Here is a 22516-nt window from a genome sequence, read left to right on the forward strand (position 1 = left end):
GTATAGAGCAGACTAGTTATACAGAGCAGACTAGTTATACAGAGCAGACTAGTTATATTCACATACAGGTATAGAGCAGACTAGTTATATTCACATACAGGTATAGAGCAGACTAGTTACATAGAGCAGACTAGTTATATTCACATACAGGTATAGAGCAGACTAGTTACATAGAGCAGACTAGTTATATTCACATACAGATATAGAGCAGACTAGTTATACAGAGCAGACTAGTTATATTCACATACAGGTATAGAGCAGACTAGTTATATTCACATACAGGTATAGAGCAGACTAGTTATATTCACATACAGGTATAGAGCAGACTAGTTATACAGAGCAGACTAGTTATACAGAGCAGACTAGTTATATTCACATACAGGTATAGAGCAGACTAGTTATATTCACATACAGGTATAGAGCAGACTAGTTATATTCACATACAGGTATAGAGCAGACTAGTTATATTCACATACAGGTATAGAGCAGACTAGTTATATTCACATACAGGTATAGAGCAGACTAGTTATATTCACATACAGGTATAGAGCAGACTAGTTATATTCACATACAGGTATAGAGCAGACTAGTTATATTCACATACAGGTATAGAGCAGACTAGTTATATTCACATACAGGTATAGAGCAGACTAGTTATACAGAGCAGACTAGTTATATTGACATACAGGTATAGAGCAGACTAGTTATATTCACATACAGGAATAGAGACGAGCAGTTCATGTACCCTCCAGCTCCCTTCCAGGCCCATCCACATCAACTATTAAACAGTCTCCCCTGTGTCCCGCTGACAGACCACACAGCAAAGGGCCTCCAGCACAGAGAGAAGAGAAAGAGAGAGTGTTTGCATGCGCGTTTGTGTGTGTCCTGTTTACAGCCCACACTTCCCTGGCTATGACAGAGGTCCTGGGAGTGAACAAGAGGTCAGAGAGCATCGCAATGAGAATTGAACGGGATCAGCATGACAGAGACAAATGACACTAGCGAGAGAGAGAGAGAGAGAGAGAGCTCAGTCAACCTGCACATGTCCTCTATGCCATTGTTATTGTCCAATGAATTGTTACCCTTTACCCCCTTGTCAATCTTGATTATTCATATTTTAATTATGTTATTGTAAATGTATCACCATCTCCAAAGTATGTTTTGGTAATCTTGATTATTCATAACTTTGAAATGAATTATGTTAATGGTTAATAGATTGAAGTTTGATAGTGATAGCATTAGTAATCATTGGTCCAATAGTGTTTGTGATATTATTAGTGATTGTGTTAACATGTACATTGATACATTAGCATGTTAGAGACCAGTGACAGTGTGTTAGTGGTAGCATTACTGATAGTGTTAATGATAGTATTAGTGGTAGTTTTAGTGATTGTGATAGTATTAGTGATATTATTAGTGATAGTATTAGTGATATTATTAGTGATAGTGATAGTATTAGTGATAGTATTAGTGATAGTGATAGTATTAGTGATAGTATTAGTGATAGTATTAGTGATAGTGATAGTATTAGTGATAGTATTAGTGATAGTATTAGTGATAGTGATAGTATTAGTGATAGTATTAGTGATATTATTAGTGATAGTATTACTGATAGTATTAGTGATAGTGATAGTATTAGTGATATTATTAGTGATAGTATTACTGATTTAGTGATAGTATTAGTGATAGTATTAGTGATGATAGTGATATAGTGATAGTATTAGTGATAGTGATAGTATTAGTGATATTATTAGTGATAGTGATAGTATTAGTGATATTATTAGTGATAGTGATAGTATTAGTGATAGTATTAGTGATAGTGATAGTATTAGTGATATTATTAGTGATAGTGATAGTATTAGTGATAGTGATAGTATTATTAGTGATATTTATTAGTGATAGTATTAGTGATATTAGTGATAGTATTAGTGATAGTGATAGTATTAGTGATAGTGATATATTAGTGATAGTGATAGTATTAGTGATAGTATTAGTGATAGTATTACTGATAGTAGTGTGATAGTGATAGTAGTATTAGTGATAGTGATAGTATTAGTGATATTATTAGTGATAGTGATAGTATTAGTGATAGTATTAGTGATAGTGATATTATTAGTGATAGTGATAGTATTAGTGATAGTGAGAGTTGTTTAATGAGAACTTGTTCTCAAACTGGCCTAAAGTGTTTAAATAAAGGTGAAATAAAAAATAAAAGTGATAGTGTTATTGTGGAAGTGATAGTGTGTTCCACCTCACAGCTCCTCACTACTGTCACTGCCCTTAGCACCTACACACATAACTATACATAGATCTTAACATAGACACACACACAATTTCTCCATAAGGGAAACACACACACACAGCTGTTGTTATCAGAGCTCTGCACGTTCTCTCTCCCCCATTGCTCTCTCTCTCTCCCCCATTGCTCTCTCTCCCCCATTGCTCTCTCTCTCTCCCCCATTGCTCTCTCTCTCTCCCCCATTGCTCGCTCTCACTCAATTCAAAGGGCTTTATTGGCATGGGAAACATATTTACTCATTGCCAATGTAAGTGAAATTGATAATAAACAGAAGTCAAATAAAAAACGTACAGTAAACATTAACCTCGCAAAAGTTCCAAAAGAATAAAGACATGTGAAATGTCATATTATTTTTATATACAGTGTTGTAATGAGGTGCAAATAGTACAAACAGGAAATATTTGCAATGGTGTTTGTTCTTCACTGGTGGCCCTTTTCTTGTGGCAACAGGTCACAAATCTAGCTGCTGTGATGGCTGTGGAATTTCACCCAGTAGATATGGGAGTTTATCAAAATTGGATTTGTTTTGGAATTCTTTGTGGGTCTGTGTAATCTGAGGGAAATATGTGTCTCTAATATGGTCATACATTTGGCAGGAGGTTAGGAAGTGAGCAGTCAGCACAGAGCTTGTCTTCTCTTGAGAGCCATGTCTGCCTTCTGAGTCTGTACATAGATTTCCTTAAGTCACAGTGGTTAGGTATTCTGCCACTGTGTACTCTCTGTTTAGGGCCAAATATCATTCTAGCTTGCTCTGTTTTTTTGTACATTATTTCCAATGTACCAAACATATTATTATTTGACCCTGCTGGTCATCTATGAACATTTGAACATCTTGGCCATGTTCTGTTATAATGTGATACAGAATCGCTATTATTTTAAATTTCTAGACCTTATAGCAAGAACCACCTAGCCATCAGAAGCTAACCAGCTAATTAGCTACAAGCTATTTCGTCATTGTTGGCCACTGCTAGCGGCCTTTACCTTCTTCACAGGTACCAGCCCTTTTATAGCCTGGATAACACTCGTCAGCCAACCAGTAACGGTCTCACCACTACAACGCCGGATTCCTGCCTAAAACCCTGGACCATTCTCCTGATCTTCACAGCTAGCTAGCACCCACCGAGTTACCCAGTACTGAAGCTATCCCTGAGGCCCACCTCCCGGCCTACTCAGTTGTCCACCCGGACTCCACCCAAACACGGCTAGAACCCACTACTCCACCGGATTCTTGCCGTAAGCTCTGAACCTTGGCACCGGATCACCGCTGCTACCGAGTGGCTATAGCCACTATCACGCCCCTGCCCTTAATCTTGCACCAGTAGCCGCAGTCAAACAACCACCCCTCATCACTGTCAAACGCTCCCTAAAACACTTCTGTGAGCAGGCCTTTCTAATCGACCTGGCCCGGGTATCCTGGAAGGACATTGACCTCATCCCGTCAGTCGAGGATGCCTGGTTGTTCTTTAAAAGTAATTTCCTCACCATCTTAGATAAGCATGCCCCGTTCAAAAAAATGCAGAACCAAGAACAGATATAGCCCTTGGTTCACTCCAGACATGACTGCCCTCGACCAGCACAAAAACATCCTGTGGCGCACTGCAATAGCATCGAGTAGTCCCTGCAATATGTCAGGGACCAATACACGCAGTCAGTCAGGAAAGCAACGGCTAGCTTTTTCAAGCAGAAATTCGCATCATGTAGCTCTAACTCCAGAAAGTTTTGGGACATCGTAAAGTCCACGGAGAACAAGTGCACCTCCTCCCAGCTATTATTCGCTCCTATGGACTATTTATTGCCTACCTCCTCATGCCTTTTGCACACACTGTATATAGACTTTATTTTTTCTACTGTTGTCATGACGTTGGCCTCTCAGTATAGCAACCACCCCCCCTTTCCTCCTTCAACTAGACTGCTGTGGTTTTTCATGGAGACAAAGGACATCCTTCCACCTCACAGAACTTGAGGTACAAACAAATTTAATGTTCCAGGAGAAAGTATAAAAGATTGGTGAGGAATCCAGCTACGAACTGGTCCGTTTGGCACCACTTGGGAAGCTCAAGAGAGACGGTGTGGCCACATTACCATAACGCTGTTTATATAATAGCCTCAGATATGAGGTTTACATCTAATTGTTGTATAAGATGAATGAGTGAGTATGATACTGTTTGTATAATGGTGTACTATGATTGTGGACTGTTTAATGAAGAAAAATACAATACCTGACATCCTGGACCGGCCCTGAGCCCAGTTAGGGTCAGAACTAAATCAGAGGACCGCCCTGAGCCCAGTTAGGATCAGACATCCTGGACCGGCCCTGAGCCCAGTTAGGATCAGACATCCTGGACCGGCCCTGAGCCCAGTTAGGATCAGACATCCTGGACCGCCCTGAGCCCAGATAGGATCAGACATCCTGGACCGTGAGCCCAGTTAGGATCAGACATCCTGTACCGCCCCTGAGCCCAATTAGGATCAGACATCCTGGACCGCCCCTGAGCCCAGTTAGGATCAGACATCCTGGACCGGCCCTGAGCCCAGTTAGGATCAGACATCCTGGACTGCCCCTGAGCCCAGTTAGGATCAGACATCCTGGACCGGCCCTGAGCCCAGTTAGGATCAGACATCCTGGACCGGCCCTGAGCCCAGTTAGGATCAGACATCCTGGACCGGCCCTGAGCCCAGTTAGGATCAGACATCCTGGACCGGCCCTGAGCCCAGTTAGGATCAGACATCCTGGACCGGCCCTGAGCCCAGTTAGGATCAGACATCCTGGAGCCCAGTTAGGATCAGACATCTTGGACCGCCCTGAGCCCAGTTAGGATCAGACATCTTGGACCGGCCCTGAGCCCAGTTAGGATCAGACATCCTGGACCGGCCCTGAGCCCAGTTAGGATCAGACATCTTGGACCGGCCCTGAGCCCAGTTAGGATCAGACATCTTGGACCGGCCCTGAGCCCAGTTAGGATCAGACATCTTGGAACGGCCCTGAGCCCAGTTAGGATCAGACATCTTGGACCGGCCCTGAGCCCAGTTAGGATCAGACATCTTGGACCGGCCCTGAGCCCAGTTAGGATCAGACATCCTGGACCGGCCCTGAGCCCAGATAGGATCAGACATCCTGGACCGGCCCTGAGCCCAGATAGGATCAGACATCATGGACTGCCCCTGAGGCCAGTTAGGATCAGACATGCTGGGACAGCCCTTTTCTGCCATTCCGAATAAAACCCATCTTTGGGAAATTATCACCAGACCAAGCTTACCTCAATTACGAGATGGCTAAAGGTTGACAAATCTTTTAACCATACCACGTGGTTAAAGTCTTAGACTATCGATACCGACAGAATAAGAACAAGTCTTTGATACAAATTACTTGTCTGCAGCTAGGAATTCGGAATCATTGAACGCGAAGAACGACAACCGCCGAAACATCCATTCTCTAACGAATGTCACTTTGAACGATCCCCTCTAACCAAGACAGAGAGAGGGAGGGAGAGAGACTGACAATTCTACAAAAGACTTATTTTTCAACAGCGATCAAGACGACACACTGAGCGTAAATATATATATTGATTGCAATTGTTCCCAAATGAGTGAGCGTTCATGTGTAAAGGATTAGCATTTTAATTGTTATAATTATCACTCTGTAGTGACTTCTTTGTCAACCCCCACTTCTTCTTATCTAACAAGCCGCCATGCCGGTTTAGCCCACTAGGGCACATTCTCTTATCATTTCATGTAACCACATTTACCCTGTTTGTTTGTTTATGCATTTCTGTGAATTACTTAGTTAGTAATAAATAAATTATTTAAGACAATTGATGTATGGATGACTCATAGTGAAAACTGGGTTCGTGCAGATAACCAACAATTTACGACGTTTGGAATGAGACTAACGTGAGTAAATAATTCATTAATTTGAAGACTAATTGATCAGATAAAATATCTGAAAAGTTATTTTAGGAAATGATAACTTTGTAATCTGAATATTTTTCCTTGGTTCCCCGATTTCATAGTTAATTAGTTACGTGATTAATCAGTTGATCACATAGTAACTAATTACAGAGAATCTTTGCTGAAAACTATCAGTCTTCAGTTAATGATAGTAAAGACATGACAGTGTCATTGACTTGTTTATTGTGTTATTGGCTTGCTTATTGTTAACTCCATGTGTAACTCTGTGTTGTTGTCTGTGTCACACTGCTTTGCTTTATCTTGGCCAGGTCGCAGTTGCAACTAGCCTACCTGGTGAAAATAAAGGTGTTCTCAACTAGCCTACCTGGTTAAATAAAGGTGTTCTCAACTAGCCTACCTGGTGAAAATAAAGGTGTTCTCAACAAGCCTACCTGGTGAAAATAAAGGTGTTCTCAACTAGCCTACCTGGTGAAAATAAAGGTGTTCTCAACTAGCCTACCTGGTTAAATAAAGGTGTTCTCAACTAGCCTACCTGGTGAAAATAAAGGTGTTCTCAACTAGCCTACCTGGTGAAAATAAAGGTGTTCTCAACTAGCCTACCTGGTGAAAATAAAGGTGTTCTCAACTAGCCTACCTGGTTAAATAAAGGTGTTCTCAACTAGCCTACCTGGTTAAATAAAGGTGTTCTCAACTAGCCTACCTGGTGAAAATAAAGGTGTTCTCAACTAGCCTACCTGGTTAAATAAAGGTGTTCTCAACTAGCCTACCTGGTTAAATAAAGGTGTTCTCAACTAGCCTACCTGGTTAAATAAAGGTGTTCTCAACTAGCCTAACTGGTTAAATAAAGGTGTTCTCAACTAGCCTACCTGGTTAAATAAAGGTGTTCTCAAATAGCCTACCTGGTTAAATAAAGGTGTTCTCAACTAGCCTACCTGGTTAAATAAAGGTGTTCTCAACTAGCCTACCTGGTTAAATAAAGGTGTTCTCAACTAACCTACCTGGTTAAATAAAGGTGAAATAAAGTAATAAAATAAATAATCTCCACCCGGCACAGCCAGAAGAGGACTGGCCACCCCTTATAGCCTGGTTCCTCATTGCTTGCTGTTTGGGGTTTTAGGCTGGGTTTCTGTACAGAACTTTGAGACATCAGCTGATGTAAGAAGGGCTTTATAAATACATTTGATTTGATTTTGTCAAGTACAAATATTTTTGTTTTCTCATGATTTGCTTGGGTCTAATTGTTTTGGACTCTTCTCCAGGTTAATTTCTCTGTAGGTGATGGCTTTGTTATGGAAGGTTTGGGAATCGCTTCCTTTTAGATGGTTGTAGAATTTAACATCTCTTTTCTGGATTTGGATAATTAGTGGGTGTCGGCCTAATTCTGCTCTGCGTGCATGATTTGGTGTTTTAAGTTGTAAATAGAGGATATTCTGCTCACACACCTCTCTATGAGTTGTTCCAGTGCTGGTCTGGTTCGGCTCTTTGCAAAACGCCACACGGTTAGGAAAGTTCATCAGGCTCCCTGCTGCTTGGTGCCAAACTTCTCCATTAGAGTGTCTGTGTGTGTGTGTCTGTGTGTGTGTGTGTGTGTGTGTGTGTGTGCATGTGTGTGTGCATGTGTGTGTGCCTGTGTGTGTGCCTGTGTGTGTGTGTGTGTGTGTGTGTGTGTGTGTGTGTGTGTGTGTGTGTGTGTGTGTGTGTGTGTATGTGTGTGTGTGTGTGTGTGTGTGTGTGTATATATATGTGTGTGCCTGTGTCTGTGGGATGCATTTCTGTAGGTTACATCAGCCGGTGTTTGCAACAACAACAGCCTCCACCCCTGGGTCCAGCTGGAGGACGACAGGCTGCCAACACAATAGTCACACTGAGGACATTTACCAGGAAATTGCATGTGTAGCAGCACAGAGGGATCCTAAAGAGAGAGAGTGAATGATGACTGTAATATATTTTCTGTGGTGATAATGGTGAAGCAGTGATTTATGTAAATAGCCCAAAGCAGGGACACACTTTCACAGAACACTACAAAACACAGATTCTCTCTTTTCTTCCATCTCGCTCTCCTCTCTCCATCCAGTGTTGATACCGGATGATGAGTCATCAGAGAAGAGGAGTGCAGGGAAGGGAGGGAGGGAGGGCAGGAGGTGTGATTCTCACTGTTAGACTGAATCATATCTCTACTCTAGTCACTTTACTGTAGATCTGCCCTGGGACCTACAACACTATCTGCACAAACAGTTACAATATGTCACCTCATTGAACCTTAAGGGTGTTTTACACCAAATCCGTTTTCTTTTATTCATTAATACAAGCACGTGTTTTTAATGACGCCATTCACATCAATTGCGAAATATCGTCATGCCGCAATCCGTCAACTATTTATTAGGAACAGGTTACATTTTTTAGTCTTTTCTGTAGAACTGGAGATGGAAGCATTATACTTAAGCAATAATGCTGACTAATAAACGACTGACTAATAACGCAACGCGGAGCCCTGGCAAAATACCACACGCCCTCGGGCCTTTACTGCTTAAATATCTCCAGTTCTACACGTGTCAACGCCAGACAGACAGATGGAGGCGCAGAAATAACAAAGCCATAGAATCAAATGAAATATTGAACAAAATTACAATCCAAATAAGCAATCCATAGTGAAGTGTGATTGCACAAGCCCTAACGTCCATGAATTAGAGGCACATCAGAGTGAGATAAATGGAAAAAGGGAGAGAGAGAAACGGAAAAAGGTTAAGAGAGAAATTGAGAGAGAGAGAAATGGAGTGAGAGAGAAATTGAGAGAGAGAGAGAGAGAAATGGAGTGAGAGAGAGAAATGGAGTGAGAGAGATGGAGAGCGGGAGAGAGATGGAGAGCGGGAGAGAGAGAAATGGTGAGAAAGAAATGGAGAGAGGGAGAGAGAAACGGAGAGAGAGAAATGGAGAGAGAGAAACGGAGAGAGAGAGAGAGAAAAATGGAGAGAAATGGAGAGAGGGAGAGAAATGGAGAGAGGGAAAGCGAAATGGAGAGAGGGAGAGAGATAAATGGAGAGAGGGAGAAAGAGAAATGGAGAGAAGGAGAGAGAGAAAGCGAGTGATACAGAGAAGCAAATCAGAGCCAAAGCAGCAATAATTCTACTTTAGTGCTCAGAGGAAGAGGTGGTGAATTAGCCAATAACACACGGCTCCAGATTTAGCAGCAATAAGTGCCGTGTCATACAGCAATTTCCCCTCTCAATCTGGGAGAGCAATCATCTCTTTAATTGGCTGAGTAATTAGGCCTTTAATTGCCCCTCAAACAGCCCCTGCTGACAGGCAGAGATCACAGTGACAGACCAAAATGGCTGCCATGCGGAACACAGTGCTGGACACAATATGGCTGCCGCGTCAGCCAACTCCACCAGCATGAGTGATGTGAATTTGACTGAGTATTTTATTTGTCAGTTTATAAAGCCTCTCCTTTCTTCCTCCAGACCTGTATGAGGCCCCCTCTCTCCAGTAGCCTGGCCTGTCCGTCTGGCCTTGGCTGTGTGAGAGAGTGCATGAGTGTGGGAGAGTAGGGGTGATTGAGTGTGTTGTGTTCGAGTCCGAGGACCTGTGTGACTGTTTAGATATCCAGGGTTAGAGGTACAGGGAGATAATGTGCTGATGAGGGACATTCCAAACAGCAGACAGGTCTGAGGCAGAGAGAACTGAGGGAGGATGAGGTGTGTGTAGCAGCCAAATAAACTTTGGGAGGAGAGGGTGTGAGTGGTAGCTTTCCTGTGGAAAACAGAAGCCTGCCAGTGGGGTCAAAGGGCATGAGGGCAGGGGAGAGGCCCTATCCTCTTCTTATGGGACACAGGTGCACCCTCTGTGTGTCAGAATGTGTGTGTGTGTGTGTGCGTACTGGTGTGTTAACCCCACTTGAGAGCTGATCATTTCTGTGTGTGTATGTGTGTGTGTGTGTGTGCTAGTGTGTTAACCCGACTTGAGAGCTGACCATTTCTGTGTGTGTGTGTGTGTGTGTGTGTGTGTATACGGTTGCATATGTGTGAGCGGTAGGTGACCTGAGAACTGATGATTCTCTGCGAGGAGCGTTCAATGTTGGCAGGCAGGCCGAAAAACGCTGGCCGGTCGTCTTCTGGAAGATTCTCTATCACACCACGATAGTCCTGAACACACAAACAGAGTTAAACGACTGACAGGGATGGTGTGTGTGTGTGTGTGTGTGTGTGTGTGTGTGTGTGTGTGTGTGTGTGTGTGTGTGTGTGTGTGTGTGTGTGTGTTTGTGTCTGTATAGTCTCACCAGTATGGAGCAGGAGTTGGGCAGGCTGATCTGAGAGGGGAAGGTGTGGCCTCTCTTGCTGCGTTGGTTGTGATTGGCTGAGGCAGAGAGGAGGCGTGAGGAGAAGAACTGCTCCAGGTAGGAGCGGAGGATCTTCAGGTCACATGGGTTGTCTATCCTGCCTCCATAGATGGCATTCTCCAACAGACCATGGACAAACTCCCACTGGAACACCTTACCACCATCAAACAGACGGTCGATGATCTCAAAGCCAGCCCGCAGATCAGACAGAGAGAACTCATAGAATTTAGTCCATCCCTAGAACAGAACATTAGAACCAGACAGAGATATAGTCATGAAAACATGAAAACTTAGTCCATCCCTAGAACAGAACATTAAAACTGAGTCCATCCCTAGAACCAGAGAACAGAACATTAAGACTTAGTTCATCCCCAGAGAACAGAACATTAGAACTCGAGACGAGAGAGAACATGACAGAAACCAAATAGAGCGACTGTCAGGAATAAACTCAGCCTCTGTATCCAAGATAACTGTCACCTTGCTGAGACACTGCAGTGGCACTTCAGGCATCAACATGAAGTAGCATCTGAAAGGAACATGAAGTAGCATCTGAAAGGAACATGAAGTAGCATCTGAAAGGAACATGAAGTAGCATCTGAAAGGAACATGAAGTAGCATCTGAAAGGAACATGAAGTAGCATCTGAAAGGAACATGAAGTAGCATCTGAAAGGAACATGAAGTAGCATCTGAAAGGAACATGAAGTAGCATACACAGTCAGTGTGTACTGCAGAAGGTGAATGGCATTCAGACACGAGGAGAGAGGACACTATTTAAACCCTCGCCTGGAGGGGTCCTCAAAGCTCCATACTCCACCAGTCTAATTGACAGAGCCAGCATCAGTATTCAGATCAGTATTAAACAGCCATATCATGCTAGTCTAGCAGCTGAAAACATCCGTGTGTGATATGGGATGCATGAGCCTGTGGGACCAGAGACAGTGAGATGTGGGAGCCTGTGGGACCAGCTATAGTGTGATGTGGGAGCCTGTGGGACCAGATATAGTGTGATGTGGGAGACTGTGGGACCAGATATCGTGTGATGTGGGAGACTGTGGGAACAGCTATAGTGTGACGTGGGAGCCTGTGGGACCAGATATAGTGTGATGTGGGAGTATGTGGGACCAGATATAGTGTGATGTGTGAGTATGTGGGACCAGCTATAGTGTGATGTGGGAGCCTGTGGGACCAGATATAGTGTGATGTGGGAGTATGTGGGACCAGATATAGTGTGATGTGGGAGCCTGTGGGACCAGAGACAGTGTGATGTGGGAGCCTGTGGGACCAGATATAGTGTGATGTGGGAGCCTGTGGGACCAGATATAGTGTGATGTGGGAGCCTGTGGGACCAGAGACAGTGTGATGTGGGAGTATGTGGGACCAGATATAGTGTAATGTGGGAGTATGTGGGACCAGATATAGTGTAATGTGGGAGTATGTGGGACCAGATATAGTGTGATGTGGGAGACTGTGGGAGACTGTTGGAGCGAGCGGTCGCATCTACACTTCGGTCCGCAGGTAGTATAACTTTTCACTACATTTCCATTACATTTCATTATAGTACAACGGTTTGATTTGTCTAATCTTAGCAATTTCTTCTTAGCTAGCTACATAGCCGTCTTTGTATCAAAGATAATTGCGTAATTATCGTATTTCGTCGTCCTAACGTAGTCTACACTGCTATCTGCCCAGCAGCTAGCTAACGTCTACCGTCTACTAGCACTGTAGAAACTATTACACTCAACTGAACGACTCGATTAGTGTAGTGTTAGCTAGCTACATAGTTGTCTTTGCTGTCTTCGTATCCAAGATAATTGTGTAGTTTAGAGTGTGTAGACTTAGAGTGATTATCTTAATTTACCGAGGTTAGCTAGCCAGCTATTTGTCGTCCTTAACGTAAGAGACACTGCTAGCTAGCTAGCCAACAGCTAGCCAACGTCTACCGAATTAACTTCAACAACCCGGTCAACATTCCGCTTCGCTCCACAGGTAGTATCACATCTTCATTTCACTTCATTACAGTACAACGGTTTGATTTGTTTGATCGTAGCTAGCTAGCTACATAGCCGTCTTTGTATCTAAGACAATTGTGTAGTCTAGAGCGATTTTCTAGGTTAGCTAGCCAGCTATTGTCGTTCTTTTAACGTAACGTAACGTAATCAACACTGCTAGCTAGCCAGCTAGCCCCCGAATAGCAGCACTGTAGAAACTATTACACTCGACGGAACGACTTGATTAGTGTCGTGTCAACAACGCAGCCACTGCCAGCTAGCCTACTCCAGCAGTACTGTATCATTTCAATCATTTTAGTCAATAAGATTCTTGCTACGTAAGCTTAACTTTCTGAACATTCGAGACGTGTAGTCCACTTGTCATTCCAATCTCCTTTGCATTAGCGTAGCCTCTTCTGTAGCCTGTCAACTATGTGTCTATCTATCCCTGTTCTCTCCTCTCTGCACAGACCATACAAACGCTCCACACCGCGTGGCCGCGGCCACCCTAATCTGGTGGTCCCAGCGCGCACGACCCACGTGGAGTTCCAGGTCTCCGGTAGCCTCTGGAACTGCCGATCTGCGGCCAACAAGGCAGAGTTCATCTCAGCCTATGCCTCCCTCCAGTCCCTCGACTTCTTGGCACTGACGGAAACATGGATCACCACAGATAACACTGCTACTCCCACTGCTCTCTCTTCGTCCGCCCACGTGTTCTCGCACACCCCGAGAGCTTCTGGTCAGCGGGGTGGTGGCACCGGGATCCTCATCTCTCCCAAGTGGTCATTCTCTCTTTCTCCCCTTACCCATCTGTCTATCGCCTCCTTTGAATTCCATGCTGTCACAGTTACCAGCCCTTTCAAGCTTAACATCCTTATCATTTATCGCCCTCCAGGTTCCCTCGGAGAGTTCATCAATGAGCTTGATGCCTTGATAAGCTCCTTTCCTGAGGACGGCTCACCTCTCACAGTCCTGGGCGACTTTAACCTCCCCACGTCTACCTTTGACTCATTCCTCTCTGCCTCCTTCTTTCCACTCCTCTCCTCTTTTGACCTCACCCTCTCACCTTCCCCCTACTCACAAGGCAGGCAATACGCTCGACCTCATCTTTACTAGATGCTGTTCTTCCACTAACCTCATTGCAACTCCCCTCCAAGTCTCTGACCACTACCTTGTATCCTTTTCCCTCTCGCTCTCATCCAACACTTCCCACACTGCCCCTACTCGGATGGTATCGCGCCGTCCCAACCTTCGCTCTCTCTCCCCCGCTACTCTCTCCTCTTCCATCCTATCATCTCTTCCCTCTGCTCATACCTTCTCCAACCTATCTCCTGATTCTGCCTCCTCAACCCTCCTCTCTTCCCTTTCTGCATCCTTTGACTCTCTATGTCCCCTATCCTCCAGGCCGGCTCGGTCCTCCCCTCCCGCTCCGTGGCTCGACGACTCATTGCGAGCTCACAGAACAGTGCTCCGGGCAGCCGAGCGGAAATGGAGGAAAACTCGCCTCCCTGCGGACCTGGCATCCTTTCACTCCCTCCTCTCTACATTTTCCTCCTCTGTCTCTGCTGCGAAAGCCACTTTCTACCACTCTAAATTCCAAGCATCTGCCTCTAACCCTAGGAAGCTCTTTGCCACCTTCTCCTCCCTCCTGAATCCCCCCTCCCCCTCTCTGCAGATGACTTCGTCAACCATTTTGAAAAGAAGGTCGACAACATCCGATCCTCGTTTGCTAAGTCAAACGACACCGCTGGTTCTGCTCACACTGCCCTACCCTGTGCTCTGCCCTCTTTCTCCCCTCTCTCTCCAGATGAAATCTCGCTTCTTGTGACGGCCGGCCGCCCAACAACCTGCCCGCTTGACCCTATCCCCTCCTCTCTTCTCCAGACCATTTCCGGAGACCTTCTCCCTTACCTCACCTCGCTCATCAACTCATCCCTGACCGCTGGCTACGTCCCTTCCGTCTTCAAGAGAGCGAGAGTTGCACCCCTTCTGAAAAAACCTACACTCGATCCCTCCGATGTCAACAACTACAGACCAGTATCCCTTCTTTCTTTTCTCTCCAAAACTCTCGAACGTGCCGTCCTTGGCCAGCTCTCCCGCTATCTCTCTCAGAATGACCTTCTTGATCCAAATCAGTCAGGTTTCAAGACTAGTCATTCAACTGAGACTGCTCTTCTCTGTATCACGGAGGCGCTCCGCACTGCTAAAGCTAACTCTCTCTCCTCTGCTCTCATCCTTCTAGACCTATCGGCTGCCTTCGATACTGTGAACCATCAGATCCTCCTCTCCACCCTCTCCGAGTTGGGCATCTCCGGCGCGGCCCACGCTTGGATTGCGTCCTACCTGACAGGTCGCTCCTACCAGGTGGCGTGGCGAGAATCTGTCTCCTCGCCACGCGCTCTCACCACTGGTGTCCCCCAGGGCTCTGTTCTAGGCCCTCTCCTATTCTCGCTATACACCAAGTCACTTGGCTCTGTCATAACCTCACATGGTCTCTCCTATCATTGCTATGCAGACGACACACAATTAATCTTCTCCTTTCCCCCTTCTGATGACCAGGTGGCGAATCACATCTCTGCATGTCTGGCAGACATATCAGTGTGGATGACGGATCACCACCTCAAGCTGAACCTCGGCAAGACGGAGCTGCTCTTCCTCCCGGGGAAGGACTGCCCGTTCCATGATCTCGCCATCACGGTTGACAACTCCATTGTGTCCTCCTCCCAGAGCGCTAAGAACCTTGGCGTGATCCTGGACAACACCCTGTCGTTCTCAACTAACATCAAGGCGGTGGCCCGTTCCTGTAGGTTCATGCTCTACAACATCCGCAGAGTACGACCTTGCCTCACACAGGAAGCGGCGCAGGTCCTAATCCAGGCACTTGTCATCTCCCGTCTGGATTACTGCAACTCGCTGTTGGCTGGGCTCCCTGCCTGTGCCATTAAACCCCTACAACTCATCCAGAACGCCGCAGCCCGTCTGGTGTTCAACCTTCCCAAGTTCTCTCACGTCACCCCGCTCCTCCGCTCTCTCCACTGGCTTCCAGTTGAAGCTCGCATCCGCTACAAGACCATGGTGCTTGCCTACGGAGCTGTGAGGGGAACGGCACCGCAGTACCTCCAGGCTCTGATCAGGCCCTACACCCAAACAAGGGCACTGCGTTCATCCACCTCTGGCCTGCTCGCCTCCCTACCACTGAGGAAGTACAGTTCCCGCTCAGCCCAGTCAAAACTGTTCGCTGCTCTGGCCCCCCAATGGTGGAACAAACTCCCTCACGACGCCAGGACAGCGGAGTCAATCACCACCTTCCGGAGACACCTGAAACCCCACCTCTTCAAGGAATACCTCGGATAGGATAAAGTAATCCTTCTCACCCCCCCTTAAATGATTTAGATGCACTATTGTAAAGTGGCTGTTCCACTGGATGTCCGAAGGTGAATTCACCAATTTGTAAGTCGCTCTGGATAAGAGCGTCTGCTAAATGACTTAAATGTAAATGTAATGTGGGAGCCTGTGGGACAGTGTGATGTGGAAGCCTGTGGGACCAGAGACAGTGTGATGTGGGAGTATGTGGGACCAGATATAGTGTGATGTGGGAGTATGTGGGACCAGCTATAGTGTGATGTGGGAGCCTGTGGGACCAGATATAGTGTGATGTTGGAGACTGTGGGACCAGAGACAGTGTGATGTGGGAGTATGTGGGACCAGATATAGTGTGATGTGGGAGTATGTGGGACCAGCTATAGTGTGATGTGGGAGCCTGTGGGACCAGATATAGTGTGATGTTGGAGACTGTGGGACCAGAGACAGTGTGATGTGGGAGTATGTGGGACCAGATATAGTGTGATGTGGGAGTATGTGGGACCAGATATAGTGTGATGTGGGAGCCTGTGGGACCAGATATAGTGTGATGTGGGAGTATGTGGGACCAGATATAGTGTAATGTGGGAGACTGTGGGACCAGAGACAGTGTGATGTGGGAGACTGTGGGACCAGAGACAGTGTGATGTGGGAGTATGTGGGACCAGATATAGTGTGATGTGGGAGTATGTGGGACCAGATATAGTGTGATGTGGGAGCCTGTGGGACCAGATATAGTGTGATGTGGGAGTATGTGGGACCAGATATAGTGTGATGTGGGAGACTGTGGGACCAGAGACAGTGTGATGTGGGAGACTGTGGGACCAGAGACAGTGTGATGTGGGAGTATGTGGGACCAGATATAGTGTGATGTGGGAGTATGTGGGACCAGATATAGTGTGATGTGGGAGCCTGTGGGACCAGATATAGTGTGATGTGGGAGCCTGTGGGACCAGATATAGTGTGATGTGGGAGACTGTGGGACCAGATATAGTGTGATGTGGGAGCCTGTGGGACAGTGTGATGTGGAAGCCTGTGGGACCAGAGACAGTGTGATGTGGGAGTATGTGGGACCAGATATAGTGTGATGTGGGAGTATGTGGGACCAGCTATAGTGTGATGTGGGAGCCTGTGGGACCAGATATAATGTGATGTGGGAGTATGTGGGACCAGAGACAGTGAGATGTGGGAGTATGTGGGACCAGCTATAGTGTGATGTGGGACCCTGTGGGACCAGATATAGTGTGATGTGGGAGTATGTGGGACCAGAGACAGTGAGATGTGGGAGCCTGTGGGACCAGATATAGTGTGATGTGGGAGTATGTGGGACCAGATATAGTGTGATGTGGGAGCCTGTGGGACCAGAGACAGTGTGATGTGGGAGCCTGTGGGACCAGAGACAGTGAGATGTGGGAGCCTGTGGGACCAGACAGTGTGATATCAGCACACTGTACGGTTCTATGTGTAGTCAGACTCTGATACAGTTAAGATGTGTGGCGAGATGCATCATCTTCACCACTCAGCCAAAATAACCCTGACTCACCCCCAACACGCAGATCCCTACAGGGAATGTTAATGTGATATTCATATCAGGATCATTGCCTTCATTGTTATTCAGAGTTATGTGTCGCTGTGTGTTAACCTACTGAGGGGTTATTGATGGATGGAAAATCCTATATCAAATCAGCCACATGATGGGACAATATAGGCAAATGCACACACCTTCTTCAGTGCAAAAAACAGGGAGGGAAAGTGGTGCTGATTAAATACATCTGTGAAACCATGTCTGACTGAAACTCTTCTGTGAGGAGACTGATGAGCATTAACATGGTACAAGCCCCGTCTGTGAGGAGACTGATGAGCATTAACATGGTACAAGCCCCGTCTGTGAGGAGACTGATGAGAATTAACATGGTACAAGCCCCGTCTGTGAGGAGACTGATGAGCATTAACATGGTACAAGCCCCGTCTGTGAGGAGACTGATGAGAATTAACATGGTACAAGCCCCGTCTGTGAGGAGACTGATGAGCATTAACATGGTACAAGCCCCGTCTGTGAGGAGACTGATGCGCATTAACATGGTACAAGCCCCGTCTGTGAGGAGACTGATGAGCATTAACATGGTACAAGCCCCGTCTGTGAGGAGACTGATGAGCATTAACATGGTACAAGCCCCGTCTGTGAGGAGACTGATGAGCATTAACATGGTACAAGCCCCGATGTGACGAGACTGATGAGCATTAACATGGTACAAGCCCCGTCTGTGAGGAGACTGATGAGCATTAACATGGTACAAGCCCCGTCTGTGAGGAGACTGATGAGCATTAACATGGTACAAGCCCCGTCTGTGAGGAGACTGATGAGCATTAACATGGTACAAGCCCCGTCTGTGAGGAGACTGATGAGCATTAACATGGTACAAGCCCCGTCTGTGAGGAGACTGATGAGCATTAACATGGTACAAGCCCCGTCTGTGAGGAGACTGATGAGAATTAACATGGTACAAGCCCCGTCTGTGAGGAGACTGATGAGCATTAACATGGTACAAGCCCCGTCTGTGAGGAGACTGATGAGCATTAACATGGTACAAGCCCCGTCTGTGAGGAGACTGATGAGCATTAACATGGTACAAGCCCCGTCTGTGAGGAGACTGATGAGCATTAACATGGTACAAGCCCCGTCTGTGAGGAGACTGATGAGCATTAACATGGTACAAGCCCCGATGTGACGAGACTGATGAGCATTAACATGGTACAAGCCCCGTCTGTGAGGAGACTGATGAGCATTAACATGGTACAAGCCCCGTCTGTGAGGAGACTGATGAGCATTAACATGGTACAAGCCCCGTCTGTGAGGAGACTGATGAGCATTAACATGGTACAAGCCCCGTCTGTGAGGAGACTGATGAGAATTAACATGGTACAAGCCCCGTCTGTGAGGAGACTGATGAGCATTAACATGGTACAAGCCCCGTCTGTGAGGAGACTGATGAGATTAACATGGTACAAGCCCCGTCTGTGAGGAGACTGATGAGCATTAACATGGTACAAGCCCCGTCTGTGAGGAGACTGATGAGAATTAACATGGTACAAGCCCCGTCTGTGAGGAGACTGATGAGCATTAACATGGTACAAGCCCCGTCTGTGAGGAGACTGATGAGCATTAACATGGTACAAGCCCCGTCTGTGAGGAGACTGATGAGCATTAACATGGTACAAGCCCCGTCTGTGAGGAGACTGATGAGCATTAACATGGTACAAGCCCCGTCTGTGACGAGACTGATGAGCATTAACATGGTACAAGCCCCGTCTGTGAGGAGACTGATGAGCATTAACATGGTACAAGCCCCGTCTGTGAGGAGACTGATGAGCATTAACATGGTACAAGCCCCGTCTGTGAGGAGACTGATGAGCATTAACATGGTACAAGCCCCGTCTGTGAGGAGACTGATGAGCATTAACATGGTACAAGCCCCGTCTGTGAGGAGACTGATGAGCATTAACATGGTACAAGCCCCGTCTGTGTGGATGGAAATTAATGTGTGTGTGTGTCACCAGTGTTAGTTGATGTGGTCGTCTTGCCTCAGTGATCTCCACTCTGCAGTTATAGCCACTGTCCTCTGATTGAGATGGCAAGGGGTTAGGCTCACACTACAGTCCAGTGTGTGTGTGTGTGTGTGTGTGTGTGTGTGTGTGTGTGTGTGTGAATACCATTCTTGATTGAGCTCTCATCCTCTTGTGTACTTAGGTCTCTATCTCTCAGTAACAGTAATGATGCCCTTCTGCTGCTGTATCCACACCACCCCACTCCAACTGCACACCACACATAAAACCACACACACACCCCACACACACCCACACACACACGTTCCATTCTTCTGCACAAGCACATGGCTGATGAGAGCGAGGTCAAAATAACAAGGAACCAAACACAGTGCTATTTAACATAGAGGTTAGTAGACAATAAAAAAGCTTCTATTCTCATCCCAACCTCCCTCCCAGTCTCCCTCTCTCCGTCCCTCCCGCAGTCTCCCTCCCTCCGTCCGTCCTGTCTCCCTCAGTCCCCCTCCCTCCCTCCATCCCTCCCTCCGTCCGTCTCCCTCCCTCCCTCCGTCCGTCTCTCTCCCCCCTCTGTCTCCTCTCCTCCATCCCTCTGTCCGTCTCTCTCCCCCTCCCTCCTTCCCTCTGTCTCGTCTCTCTCCCTCCCTCCCTCCCTCTGTCCGTCTCTCTCCCTCCCTCCCTCCCTCTGTCCGTCTCTCCCCTCCCTCCCTCTGTCCGTCTCCTCCCTCCCTCCCTCTGTCCTCCGTCTCTCTCCCTCCCTCCCTCTGTCCGTCTCTCTCCCTCCCTCCCTCTGTCCGTCTCTCTCCCTCCCTCCCTCTGTCCGTCTCTCTCCCTCCCTCCCTCTGTCCGTCTCTCTCCCTCCCTCCCTCTGTCCGTCTCTCTCCCTCCCCCCTGTCCGTCTCCCTCCCTCCCTCTGTCCGTCTCCCTCCCTCCCTCTGTCCGTCCGTCCGTCTCTCTCCTCCCTCTGTCCGTCTCTCTCCCTCCCTCTGTCTGTCGACGAGTCTGGGGGAGAGGCCGTGGACGAGGATATGGGTGAGGCCGGGGATGAGGCTGTGGGTGAGGCTGGGGGTGAGGCTGTGGATGAGGCTGGGGATGAGGCTGTGGATGAGGCTGGGGATGAGGCTGTGGGTGAGGCTGTGGGTGAGGCTGGGGATGAGGCGGTGGATGAGGCTGTGGGTGAGGCTGTGGGTGAGGCTGGGGATGAGGCTGGGGATGAGGCTGGGGATGAGGCTGTGGATGAGGCTGGGGATGAGGCTGTGGGTGAGGCTGTGGGTGAGGCTGTGGGTGAGGCTGGGGATGAGGCTGTGGGTGAGGCTGTGGGTGAGGCTGTGGGTGAAGCTGGGGATGAGGCTGTGGGTGAAGCTGGGGATGAGGCTGTGGGTGAAGCTGGGGATGAGGCTGTGGGTGAAGCTGGGGATGAGGCTGTGGCGTGTGTGAGAGGATTAGTAATTAGTCTGATCATGTTCCAGTATGATAGACTAATTAACCTCTCTAATATTACACACACAGAGAGAAAGAGACAGAGAAACAGAGACAGAGAGAAACAGAGACAGAGAGAAATAGAGAGAGAGAGAGACAGAAATAGAGAGAGAAATAGAGAGAGAGAGAGAAAGAGAAAGAGAGCGAGAGACAGAGAGAGACAGAGACAGAGAGAGACAGAGACAGAGACAGAGAGAGAGAGAGAGAGCGAGAGAGAGAGAAAGAGAGAAAGACAGAGAGAGACAGAGAGAGACAGAGAGAGACAGAGACAGAGAGAGACAGAGAGAGAGAGAGAGAAAGAGAGAGAGAGACAGCAGTGGAATGAAGAGTGACGTGAGAAAAAGAGGTAGCAGAGAGATAGGGAGAGGGAGAATTTAATTAAGAACTCTGGATGGATCCCTGGTTCCTTCTCATGTCGGTGTATTTAATTGGTGTGTTAATTATGTGTTCAGTCCCCGACAGGTATAAATCCACGCAACCTAATAATATCCATCACTGAAACACCTGTGTCATCTTGGCTCTCCATAGTGCTTTTAGTCCTGCCGTGTAGGCAAGTACAGTATGTGTGTACGTGGGAACACTTCAGCTATGAGTAGGTGTGTGGTTAACTGTATATTAGCCAGCATGGGGGGGTTGTGAATGAGGCAGCCCCTGGTCCTGAGTGTGCTGGCCCTGAGTGTGCTGGCCCTGAGTGTGCTGGCCCTGAGTGTGCTGGCCCTGAGTGTGCTGGCCCTGAGTGTGCTGGCCCTGAGTGTGCTGGCCCTGAGTGTGCTGGCCCTGAGTGTGTTGGTCCTGAGTGTGCAGGTCCTGGTGTGCAGGTCCTGAGTGTGCAGTGTGCCTGGTGTGCAGGTCCTGAGTCCTGGTCCTGAGTGTGCAGGTCCTGAGTGTGTGCAGGTCCCTGAGTGTGCTGGCCCTGAGTGTGCAGGTCCTGAGTGTGCAGGTCCTGAGTGTGCAGGTCCTGAGTGTGCTGGCCCTGAGTGTGCTGGTCCTGAGTGTGCTGAGGTCCTGTGTGCTGGCCCTGCCCTGAGGCCCTGAGTGTGCTGGTCCTGAGTGTGCTGGCCCTGAGTGTGCCTGAGTGTGCTGGTCCTGAGTGTGCTCCTGAGTGTGCAGGTCCTGAGTGTGCTGGCCCTGAGTGTGCTGGTCCTGAGTGTGTTGGTCCTGAGTGTGCTGGTCCTGAGGTCCTGTCCTGCTGCTGTTAACATGCTGTAGCTGGTAAAGCTGCTACAGAGTACAGTGGAGCAGTGAGAGGGCAGTGAGAGGGCAGCATCTCCCTGTAGACTGGAGAGTAGAAGCATGCTAGTGTTCTTTATGAGCACACAGAGAGTAGAAGCACGCTAGTGTTCTTTATGTGTTCTTTAGCACACAGAGAGTAGAAGCACGCTAGTGTTCTTTATGAGCACACAGAGAGTAGAAGCACGCTAGTGTTCTTTATGAGCACACAGAGAGTAGAAGCACGCTAGTGTTCTTTATGAGCACACAGAGAGTAGAAGCACGCTAGTGTTCTTTATGAGCACACAGAGAGTAGAAGCACGCTAGTGTTCTTTATGAGCACACAGAGAGTAGAAGCACGCTAGTGTTCTTTA

The 22516-nt window shown here is 47.4% G+C and overlaps 1 protein-coding gene across 1 annotated transcript in view; it reads right to left on the minus strand.

The window, feature by feature from the left end:
* The window catches only part of dync2h1 (dynein cytoplasmic 2 heavy chain 1), a 290615-nt gene that overhangs the window by 65112 nt on the left and 202987 nt on the right, over positions 1 to 22516 (minus strand). The window contains 2 exon segments of the mRNA XM_064972741.1: positions 10246 to 10350; positions 10485 to 10781. Of these exon segments, the coding sequence (XP_064828813.1) occupies positions 10246 to 10350; positions 10485 to 10781 (402 nt within the window).

The sequence above is a fragment of the Oncorhynchus masou genome, chromosome 9, assembly GCF_036934945.1.
Source record: "Oncorhynchus masou masou isolate Uvic2021 chromosome 9, UVic_Omas_1.1, whole genome shotgun sequence".
Taxonomy (NCBI): domain Eukaryota; kingdom Metazoa; phylum Chordata; class Actinopteri; order Salmoniformes; family Salmonidae; genus Oncorhynchus; species Oncorhynchus masou.